Genomic DNA, 12,092 nt, shown 5'->3' on the forward strand with positions numbered 1-12,092 from the left:
CTCCCTGTACGTGCCCCTCTTTGTGCACGAATTGCTCACTCTCAGAGGTTTGGAACACTTGTAGAGGTAATGAAGTGAAGCCAGGGCATGGCTTAACTACATAAAAATACGGTTAAATGTACACACGTAAGGAACATTATGGCAGAAAAGGTGCCTAATTTGAGTCGGGAAAAAAATGTTTTGAAAAAGGCTACTTCTAAGAAAAAAGCTGAAGGAGAGCCGAGTAAGAGTAGAGTGTTATGGGCTCGACACACAGGAGGCGACCAACGAAAGCGACGGCAGCAGTGTCGTGCATCGCGCTCTAAGATTACTTTTCTCCAAGAAATTTGATTTGGTAATGATATTGGTGGGGATTTTAACATTTCAAACCAGTCCATGACATGACAAAGTATGACAGATAGAGAGTCAGAAGATTTTGCAGGAATTGACAAATCTCGCTGTTTATTGTATAAATGAGAGACAACTCTGGGTTCATCCAAGTTTACAAAATAGGAAACAGCATCGTAAATATCATCATCTGATGGACCTCTAGGCTGATCCAGATAAATCCAGAACCTACGTTTGGACTAATTCACTCTGGTGCCACGCGGCTGCCTTTTATTAGGCTAAAATGATCTATTCTTCCATGTTCAAAGTGTTTGCAGACTGCGCTGTCTAGTCTGCTCTCATTGGTCAGACCATGAAGTCCCTCGCTGATTGGTTGTAGTGCCAAACGACAGCGACAAAAATTGAACATTTTTCTATTGTCTTGTGTCGCGTCGCACATGTGCACATCTACATGTGCACATCTACATGATCGAGCGCAACATTTCACATGCACGAATGTCGCCTGTCGCTTGGCTGGAGGAGGGCAGCGATTTTAGCCTCAATACGCAGGTTCCATAGAAAATGAATGGAGAAGGAGCAACGCTGCCTCCTGTGTGTCGAGCCCATAAGCTAATCGATGCTGCCCAGTACTCGGGAACAAGCGTTGTATGTTTCTGTGCTTTGGAGGAGTGGCTTTGGGGGGGAAGTCTGAAGAACGAGGTTTGGACTTTTGAATTTTCAAAATGTAGCTTGTTCAAACCATTTTTCTGGGATCTCCTACCCTACCTTTATGTTGACTCCTGGAAGTTTACCACTTTGCTGCAAAGCTTCAGCAACTGTTTGCTACGGTCAGTTTTCTCTTTCCTTTATAGCTAAACAACTTTTTTAGATTGGAAACCTTGACCATACATACATTACAATAACATATATAAACACACACTAAGGCTGTCAAGTGATTCAAATTTTTAATCGATTAATCACAACTTACAATGAATTAATCATGATTAATCCCTAGTTGCGACTATGCCTGAAATATGCCCATTTTTATTGTATTGTATCAACAGAAAGAGCAAGACAATGCTCACTTGTTTTTTTTTGTTGTTGTTGTTGTTTTTGTTTTTTCACATTTTTTATTTATTTATTTTTAAGAACATTGTCATACTATAGCACTACTCTATACTGTGTAGCACATTAAGCTGACTGGGTTATGTCTCCATTTCTGGTGCATCACTCTCATCAAGACTCAGACATAAATCCTTTCATTCCACCCTCCCATCACAAATCACTTTCTCTGTAATCTGTCTCTTTCATTTTCTCTCTAACTCTCACTCTGCTTACAAAGGTGATTATCTCTGGTAACTCTTGTTTGATGTTCAATAACGTTTGCATTGCATATAGTCATCCATAGGAAGCAGTCCAAACATGTTCAAAAGAGATCAAACAGATGGCATTGGTCAGGCTTGTGGGGGGAAAAGGTAAAAAGAAAAATAGCTAGAAGCAATCAGAGAGTGCAGACCTCCACCAAGCAGCTCACCCGAGGGTCGCTCACCTGAGAAAAAACCCCAAAAGGCCCAGCAGTCCACTCAGTTACTAACCCCATGCCAGCACTCCACTCTTATACAGGGTAATATCACCATTTCCATCATCTGGATAGATGCCACATCTTATTTAGAATTCTTGACCCTGGAAATGTACCCTTATACACCTAAGCACACCAAATGGCTATAATAGTTTTGAAGTTACTTAAGAAATTTTGATTTTCTCTAACGGCAGGAATCTGGGTTAGCTGTAATTAACGTCTACCATGATGTCATCTTGTAACTTTTTTGTTTGTTTGTTTGTTTGTTTCAGAAAATATTCTGGGCATTATCTGTTGAGTTAGAAGCTGTATTGGCAAAATTATCCATATGTCCCCATAACAATGAATCCTTTAACACATTACTGGATCCAGACAATCATCAGGCTATGGTGGCAGATGACTGAGTAATTTGGGAAGAACAATAAAAATTTCATTTGAGTTCAGTCTCATAGAAAAATGTGAGGTAATCATAAAAGCATGATCTTTTAATTTAGATCCATATAGAGACAATTTTCATGCCACTGAACAAGAACATAACTTCACTGAGAAAGACAATATAATATCACTTTGTTAAATAGTCATGAAATGATTTTTGCATCATATTTAAGGAGTAATAAAAGTCCATATTTGGTGGTCTGGGGGGCTGGGGAGTGACATGAAGCAAAGAGTCTGGCTCCTAACCATTAATGTTTAAAAGCAACTTTGTTTTTGTTACCAGGAAAAGTATCATTGTTGTTTTACACTTTAAAAACTATTTGGTTAAAGTTAGGCAAACGGCTGAAGTGAGGATGCATCTGTAAAAATGTCACTGGACAAATTAATGGGTTCAAAGCTGCCGAGTTCCGCTCCAGACAGATGTTTTGTACACACCATCACAAGTATAGAGTTTTCTATCTCATGACTACTGCACATTTTTTAGACTGCTTACTCATGTATTTGCCCCCATGCACGGCCAGATAGCTTCACTGCTTCTTGGCATTGATTCTATAAGTCTGTGAAGATGTACTGGAGAAACTCTTCCAAAAGATATGCCCCCATTTGTTGAACATGTAAGTCCAAAATCCCTGGTGATTAAGTGTGATCCCTGGTGACATCGAAGGCTAAAGATTAGGCTGAACATTCTTTTCTTAATTGCACTCTGCCGTTTGGAGCCTTGTCATCCCGAAGAGGTTCACACCCAGTTCAGATTTATCCTTTATTTTGTCACCTATCTGTAGGTTTTCCATTGTATTAAAGTGTCATTTGTATTTCACATTGCACTGATGTGGGCACTGTAGTGCTTCCGCTGTAATTTTACCCCAATCTTAGAGATCAAAGCAGTGATCCTGAGCAAAAAGAGTGCATCTGAAACACATTTTAGTTTAATATCTGTCAGAAAGAGAGAGCAGCAGTGATTATTTTCAAAGAAAAGGTGACGTGAACATGTAACACCCAGGATAAGAAACTCAAACTGAGTATCTACCTGACATGCAGCCTTGTGTCTGCTTGATGCCACTTTGTGTTCTTTATGCCTCAGTAAGCCATCAGAGTGCGAGGCAGAGAGGACTGCAGTAATGGTCCTGCTTTAGCTCCTCTGTCTTTAATGTGGAAAATCACCACAACTAATCTCCCTCTCAGCCTCACTCTTCTTTGTCCTTTCATATTCATGCCTTAACAATTTTACCTTTGAAGCAATGTTTCATAGCATCACTTATTCGAAAACAAATTCTTGAACTCTAAATGACCACCAACATCTGCCCAAATTCACTTTAGAGGACAGAGGTTTTGTTTAGCACAAAAGTTTTCTTGCACAGTGATTAAAACTTTGATAACTCCTAATTATAACTTAGAATCTCACGATTACGAGAAAACTATCTTGTAATTATGTGGAAAAAAGGTCACAATTACACTGTAGAAAAAAGCATGTGATTAGAACAGCTCACAGCTAATTTGACTTTGATTTGCTTTGATATATATTCCTGGTTTAACAATTCAACATACAGTAGAGAAATGTACATCATTAAGATCGATGAATAAATGTTTTAGCCACTTTTTTTATATATTTATAAATCCTTCTCTGCTTGAGGTTTTACCTTTATTCTACTAATCAGGCACCTTCATTCTTTTACTTAGGTTTTTTTTCTTTACAAAGATTATTTATTGTTTAATTGATTTTAATATTGAGACAAACATTTAGCAGATTATATACAAGGGTCCTCACTGTTACCTTCCTGCAGAAATTCTGTGAACTATTTTAATAATTAACTGGTGATTCATAAAAAAAATATTTTAAAAAAGTCACATATTTTACATGGTCATATTTGACCATAGATGTAATACTCTTTCATCAGGCCTCAGGGAAGAATTACAAATTTGATGTTTTTTTTTTTTTTGTTTTTTTTTTTTGTCATTTGATTAACAAAATTATGAATACATGAAAGCACTAGTTTTACTTCAGATGAACTAAGTCAGTAACCTAAAAATGGTGCATTAGCAAATTGAATTTATGGGGATTAATTGTATAACTAGGCAAAGACAATGCTCTCAGTTAATCTGAAAAGTGTTATTGAATGTAAAACATTTCAAAATTTTTGTCTCTTAAATTGAAGTGGAAATGTCTGAAAGGCAACATACGCACATTTTAAAATTAATGTTCCCAATTTTCCCCAATTATTTTGTTTTTGATCTTTTGAATACGTAACTAGATGCGCTCAGAGAGCAGACCTCTGCCAAGCCAATGTTTGTTTGTTTGTTTGTTTTGTTTTTTTGTTTTTTTTTGGGGGGGTTGCCAATGATTGTGGGCATGCTTATTTAGTTAAAAGCTCTAATGGCAAAATTATCCCTTTGCCCCATAGTGAAGACTCCTTTAAAAAATTCCTGGATCCAAGTGGGGGTCCAGATAACCCAAAAACATAAATACATGTTCCTTATTCCATTTTTTAGATTTCCTGAAAATTTCTACAAAATCCTCCAAAACGTTTTGAGCAATGTTGCTAACAGACAGATAGACAGATGCTGCCACAAACATAAACTCTGCCTTGACGGAGCTAATAAGCCACAGAAAATGACAGTTTCAGCTCATTTTGTTGATTTACTGACCAATATAGTCTGCTTTTTAACACTGCTGAGAAGCTTTATCCATGCAGTCTGTCAGTTTCTGTTTATTCAAAGAGATTTGTTGTCTTCCCTTATTGTGACTTTCATATTTGATAAGAGCTTATTATAATCAAAGTCAGGTGAGGAGGTGTTTTAGGTCTTTACTCAGTCATTTTTGAGAATTTGCTGGCTTGCCAAACAGCTTGCATTTGGATGCATGAAGATCCTGGCCTTAATGACTGCTGCAGACTGCATCCTCTAAGGTTGTGAAATTGTTTTTTAGCCCATCTTCAATCCAAGAAGGTCCAACTATTAACACTCTTAATGATATATCTGCACATACCGGTACTCTCAGTCCATCCCACTGGCTCCTGACTTTAAGTGATGCCCTGTATCCATTAGTGATCTTGCCATGTGCTCATCTTTCTGCTCCATCAAGAGTTGCTTTCATTTAATTTCTTTTTAAACTCTTTGAAACCTTTGTCATCAGACTTGGTCCAATCTTTATGACTTTGAGTCAGTTTAACCTTTGAGTGTTTTTCAAAGCTGGATGAGTTTAAGCTTTTTGTTTATGAGCACTTGACTTCTTGCACTTCTGTACACAGTTACTGATTGTAGTGGTGCTTTATATAGTTTAATAGCTTTACATTAAACTCATCCCAACATTTTTTTTTTATTGATTTGCATTTTCTTCTGGGTAATGCACTTTTACGGGCCCTGTTGACTATTTGCAAGAAAATGTTTGTCTAGTAGTCATGCCTTAATAGTTCAGCTGTTTCAAGAGTGTTTCACACGATATAAAAGTTATTATTTTTGTCATTTCAGAGTCAGGTAAATCTCTTTTTTGATCCATTATAATTGAGCTTATGATGCTTTCTAATACATATGCAAAGCAGGATGTAAGTTATGAATCCTTGAGGCTACATCCTTCCTCATTACACGAATGCACATCAACCTGAAAATGATCAAATCCAATTAGCATTCTAGTTTATATTGTTTGAAATTGGAAAGTGTGCATGGCAATAATGATTAGGTCATAGAAGTCACTTGCCTAATAATTGTAAATGCACAAGTGCAGTTATTGCACAAGTGATAAGTCTTTCTTTATGAATTTTTCTTTCTTACAACAAACCAGCCTTCATTTTGCATCTTAGGTTGGGCTGATGTGCAGCAGTGACAGTACAGATTTTTACAGTTTCTTCTACAGCAATCTAACAAGGAATTACACGACCCGGCAGATCCATCTTCCTTAATCCTCACAGTATGAAGACATAACTACTGCCTTCGTCCTCAATCAGTCTTTGGTTTTGATCATGTTTGGAAAACATGTGTGAAGAGTTGTTTTTGACTATCTGAGCAATAATAATCATTACCAGCAGAACATGGTTCACAACCTCGATCTGACATGGTATCAAGAAAATAAAAAGCTTCTACATCAAATTCCATCATGGTCTCGTCATGTTGAAGCATTCAGTTTCATAACACAGTACCACGAGTAGCTTACCGTTATTTTTTAAAGCAAACAAGTTGTATTTTAAGCTAGATCATGCACTCTTTTTGCCCACCTGTGTAGATTAATCTCTTTACAATACCTCCTATGTTACCAGTGAATTCCTTTACATTCACTTGCAAGCTCTCTTGTGCTGTAACATTTGCAACTGTGTAGCTATTTTTCTGAGCACTATGTTGCCTCACGAGAATAAGGCTGCAGTAGTGGATTACTAACATGGCAAACATGAGCCGATTTGACCCTTTTTCCATTTCATCAAACCTGTCAGACACAACATAGTTACAAACAAAAACATATCTTTTCCTTGTGGTGGTGCCTGAACAGGGAGGGAGATGTGTAATTTGTGAAACTGTGATTTGTTACAGGAGGCTGCACAGACTGTGGGTGAGGGGGTATTTCACCTGCTGCTTTTCAGCTGTCACCTTTTCTAAATCCACTTTCATGTTTATACTATCAATGAATACCCTTGTTCTTCAGTATTACTGTATCTAAAACACGCTACGGTATTTCAAAGAAATAACTGGTGATAAAAGATCTCCGAAACAAAGGCACTATTTATTTAATTTGGCATGTCGTAAATTGTGCTGTTAAAAAAAGCCCACATGTACCAGCCAGACCCTTCTTCAGGGCATTACACATAAAAACTAGAAAAAAGGAAGGCAGATATGCATGTGTGTTTGATTAAGCAGGTGCAGAATATCTACAATAAGTAAAAGCGAGGGCAAAATAAATTACACCAACGAAGGCAATTTAAACTATGCAATAGAAAACGCTGCTTCATGATAGAGAATAACATCAGCTTTCACATCCTGATTGACATGTTTTATTGACTTTCACACTGCCAGCACGCTGCCAGTCTTCTTTTGTCAAAGGATGCTTTTTTCAGACAGAATAGCATTTAGAGATCTTACATAATAATGCAAATGATTTCAGTGTCATACTTGTGCTCTCCATTTGCTGCTGCTTTCATTCGTCTACATGACTGTGTGTTTCATGATTATTGTGAGCCTGGAAAGTTCACTTTAAATATGTGTTTGTACCTCTCATTTCTTTAAAAAAAAGAGAGGGGAAATTAGGAAATACATAGTTCAGTGAAACAAATATGCAGAAGAACCTTTTAAATCGTGCAATGCATAAAACAGAGGCTGCATTTACGCCAGCTTCATTCATATTTCCATCATCTAGCTTCCATTTTCATACCACTGTGTCATCTATCCTTCATCACTTCAAATGCAATTGCCATTTTTACAGTTATCATAAACACGTATATTTCTGTCATCATCAAAGATTAGACAATTATGTCCAGGTATGACCTTTAATATGCTGGACTTATCTATGCAAACATCTTGCTGAGCCCTGTCAAAGACCTTAATGATGCTTGCCTCTTTGTATGTTTAAACTGATGCATATAAACCTTTGCAATTTCATCATTAACATGTGCTCACATAGTATAATATACAATAATTCTGTATGATTCCCTTTCCTGGAGCTCTCTCTTCTCTTTTTCACAAACACAAATAGCAATTCAGAAGTGAGAAAACTGCCCATATGGACAGGTCTGGTTCTAAAAAGGTTAGCTATCAATGAGGGCATTAGAAAGCTGTTCTCCTGATTTAACATATTAGAACAGGAAAGGAAACAAAGGCCCCTTAAAAGCTGTGACTTCCAAATTCCTTTGCCAACTGTACTAAACACCAAAGAGGCATTAATTTCAAATTCACATCACAAGCCCTGCTGTACAGCTCACACCTCTTCTCCCTCAGAGTTTCCATGGCCCTACTGTATATTAAAATGCTGAGCCAAGGGGCACAATATTAAGTAAACCTGCTGGCAGATGAACTGATTGGATCGTATAATCTTTTGGGGCGTCCAACCGAATACTTTAAAATAGGAAAATCCTTCACGTAAGCATTTACTCAGCTTGGAAATACATTCTGATCTATGAAAACATACATGTTTGATAATAGAAATTTAATCAATGTCTATTCTCTTTGAGTAAATTGACCAATTTGTGAGTAATTAAGAATTTTATAGCTTTATTTGCATTTCTTTCTTGATAAATTACACTTGTTACTTAAAAAGAAAGGATTCAACCTATTCTTGAGACTTTGTGAGAACTTAAGCAGAGAAGTGCTTCACACATCAACATGTTAGATTAACTAGCAACCACCAAACTAACACTGTCTTAAAACAACTGTTAAAACACTTACGCATGCATAATCATTTCTTTGTATGATAAAAACTAAAGACTAAACAGAATTAAATAAAAGAAAAGAAAATGCAAATTTTCTTCACTGCTTGCACAACCGTGTTGAATTCCTCTGTTTGCGCAGTTTAACTTGATTTTTGTGATTAAATAAAGGGAGATTTTCCCCTTCCAGGACAATTAAAATTATTACATACAAGGAACATACATACATTACAACACAACCTACATCTGCATGTAATTTCAATAATCAACTCATTGTCTGTAAAGGGACCATTAGTATAAGTGTGCCCATAGATGGTTAGCCTTACATGCAAACATGTGCAATGTCTTAAATGTTCATGAACACTGATATGACTGGTACAAAACAGCAGCCTTTACACTGAAAAACCAAACACTGTATTTCCCTTGTCCCTCAAAGAGAGACATCTGCCTGCTCCTGCCCTGTTGGCTTATCCTTTCACAGGGTTATGGCATTACATCCCAAGAAGCAACAGCAGAGCTTACAAAGGCTGCAGCTTGGCCTGTTTCTCTGTGATAGCCCATCACTGCCGTTTGTGTGCCAGAGCTTCTAATAACGGATTATTGTGGAGCCACTCCACATGTTTTGCTGAGGCCTTTAAGTCTTTTCATTACAGAAATTGCTTCATCACATTTTTGTGTCTAATCTATAATAACCAAAATGGTTAAAGGCTACATTAATTGTGTATCCCACATAGAAAGGAATCTTCTTTACAACTTGTTGTTTGTCTATGCCTGTACAGCATGCATTCATTAGATGTTTATGGCTGAGAGGAACCTACAGGGGTATTATTGGACCAGCATTGCATCCTCTTTTGTCAAAATGTTTTGCATGAGAGTTGTTGTCTTCCTAAGCACAAGAAATAAAAATATAATCAAATGAGAGAAATGTGTTGTGTTAAAAGAATAAATCAACAATACTGCCATCAAGTAGGCTAATCAGCTGAGGCTTCAGTGCTCTCTGTTGTAAAAATCTTTCAGTGCAATGAATTATCCTCATCAACTCATTAGATTAAAGCAATTCACTGTGATAAAAAGACAATGTTCATTCAATTTTGCAAAAGGTGTTTTATAGTTTTTGTTGTAATGACTGGTTTTTGCAGTTGAATGCAAATTTGGACCAAATCAAAGTCTATGCAGACTGTAGGCAGACAGACACTCTCTGATTTCCAGGGCTGACTAAAAACATCAGATTGTTTATCCAGATACTCACTCACGCACAGCAGAGTACGCTGGCTGCCTGAGCTACTAGATATAAAAAGTGCATTAGTAAGCCAGCATCAGACTACCAGTAACCTACTCTCAACAGGACCACAAACAAACAAATAGATGAAAACACTGTGGTTTCTGCCTCCCACATGCACTTGCACATGAGTCAGCAGAAAATTCAGACCATATGGCTTAACAGTGTCCTGAGAAAGGCGAGTACTCTGCAGGTTAAACTAAACCAGCAGTTTCGAAAGCAGTTCCTACAATATTGTTTACAATAACTCAAATGAATGAGTGACACATGACCTAGATGCTTGGAGTGAAACTTCTATAGGTTCACAAAGCTCATTAGACTAGCTTCTGCCCTTGCGAAATATATCAGACCCTCACTGCCAAGTGATGGATACCCTAAAGAATGCTAATCAGTATTACACATATATCTTAATTAACAGCAAAGTAAAAGACAATTTCTGGTGTGACAATACAACAGATAAAACATTAAATAAATGGGGGATACTGTCCAACAATTAGTTGATATTCCTTCAGTAAAGTAAGGTCTTTGTGGTGACTTTGACAGTAAGGACAGCATGACCCAAAACTGGCTCCAGCATCATTGGAGCTCAGCAGCAGTCTCAAACTAGGATGAGGGCCTCCTCCCCTTCAGTAACATTTGTAAACCTCAAAAACTGGACAATATGTAGTAAGTAACAAAAAAATCAATTTTGTGGAAGCAGAAAATGTTTTTAATGCAATTTATTTACAGTAGCCCACCATCAGAAGTCAAGCTCGTCTGCAGAGGAGAAAGGCTATTAAGCTACCCTCCTCAGGAGGTCTGTGCCTAAAAGTCACCTTGGGAGGCCAAATTGACGGGATAAGTGATGGCGCAAACGCTTTGAAAATTATATCTGCAAAAAAAAAAAAGCAGTGCATTAACCAGTATGCAGCTGTATAGCTAATGGAAATAGGGACTTCGATAAGATTAGCCCAACTGAGAAAATGACACCGTCCTGTTGTAAATCGTCATCCACCATCTCCTGAACGCCCTTTCCATTAATGGGCTTGCTGGTATGTAGCGATCACACTTAAGGGTTTGTGCATTGGAGGAGCATGGGCAGTACTCAAGCCTGCAGCTCTGCAGCACCACCAGTCCTTTCACTATCCGGAGTCGTACCTCTATGTTCCTGTCATGTTCAGAGGATTTGCAACATTTTATTTAAAAAGAGAGAGGAAAAAATGTGTTTTCAGTGGGGTCTGTGCTGGACTCATGCGCTATCGGATAGGCCTAGTGGCCAAACCCCCCCTGTGTTCGAGCTTATGTAGGTCATCAATGACAACATCTGCGGAACGAAAGGAGTTATTTCGTCATCATGTGGTTATTAATTATGCTTTTGAATCGAGGGGGCCCTTACCTTCTGCTGTCGCCTTGCCATATCTGTGGGCTGCTTTGCATTGAACGGATAAGCGACGCATCGCATCACAAAAACATACAACTGCAGCTTCTTTTTGCGGTCTTCCTCCTCTCTGTGCAGCTTCTCCAGGTCCTCTTTCTCCTCGCTGACGGCTGACGGGCTCGGGCTGGTCGGACGGGCGCTGCTGCGACTACTGCTGGGTGCTAGTCCACCTGAGCTCTCGCTGGTCCTGCTTGGAGAGATGCGAGATCCGGCCTGAGGTGCCATCGCCTCTTTGCTTTCCTCCTCCACTATCCCATCAGATTCCTCCTCGCTGGACGACGGATCTAACATCTTGCTCTATAGGAGTAATGCCTGCCTACAGATACCCTAGCCTTGCAAATTGAGTTTTATATAAATCCCCTGATGATAGTTTTGCTGTTGTCTTATCCGTGCCTTGATATAATGTATAATGCGCCCGAAGTCAAGAGAGGGATAGGCCGTGATAGTACTCGCTCACTGAGAGATGTCAGCAGTACGAGTGATGCTGGAAGAGGTTTAGTCTGCTACACTGAGCATTCTCCGCCTGCGCCGAGCACTCGTCGATGCTTACGTATTTTCTGTACTTTATTGGTCGGTCGGTGCTGCGGATGTGAGAGGGGGGAGGTGAGAAGGAAGCAGAGGGGAGGGGCAGGGGGAGTGTAGTGTAGCTACAGATGAGGGATGGTGAGCTGCTTTTCCTCCGTGAAAGCGGGAGATGGCCTCTCCCTTCCTGCCAGGACTCAGGCGACCTGAGCT

At 38.7% G+C, this 12,092-nt stretch overlaps 1 protein-coding gene across 17 annotated transcripts in view; it reads right to left on the reverse strand.

The window, feature by feature from the left end:
• The window catches only part of cadpsb (Ca2+-dependent activator protein for secretion b), a 74,227-nt gene extending 62,358 nt beyond the window's left edge, over window positions 1–11,869 (reverse strand). For 12 of the 17 annotated variants that reach the window (XM_041980311.1, XM_041980319.1, XM_041980320.1 and 9 more), the window contains exon 1: window positions 11,316–11,867. In XM_041980311.1, coding sequence (XP_041836245.1) covers window positions 11,316–11,648 — 333 coding nt within the window. In that variant the 5' untranslated portion in view covers window positions 11,649–11,867. Of the gene's footprint in view, window positions 1–11,315 lie in introns of all 17 variants that reach the window. The other 5 variants (XM_041980322.1, XM_041980316.1, XM_041980315.1 and 2 more) reach the window with 2 other exon arrangements.
• Window positions 11,870–12,092: the final 223 nt, after the last annotated feature.

This window comes from Melanotaenia boesemani, chromosome 3, assembly GCF_017639745.1.
Source record: "Melanotaenia boesemani isolate fMelBoe1 chromosome 3, fMelBoe1.pri, whole genome shotgun sequence".
In the NCBI taxonomy this organism is placed as follows: domain Eukaryota; kingdom Metazoa; phylum Chordata; class Actinopteri; order Atheriniformes; family Melanotaeniidae; genus Melanotaenia; species Melanotaenia boesemani.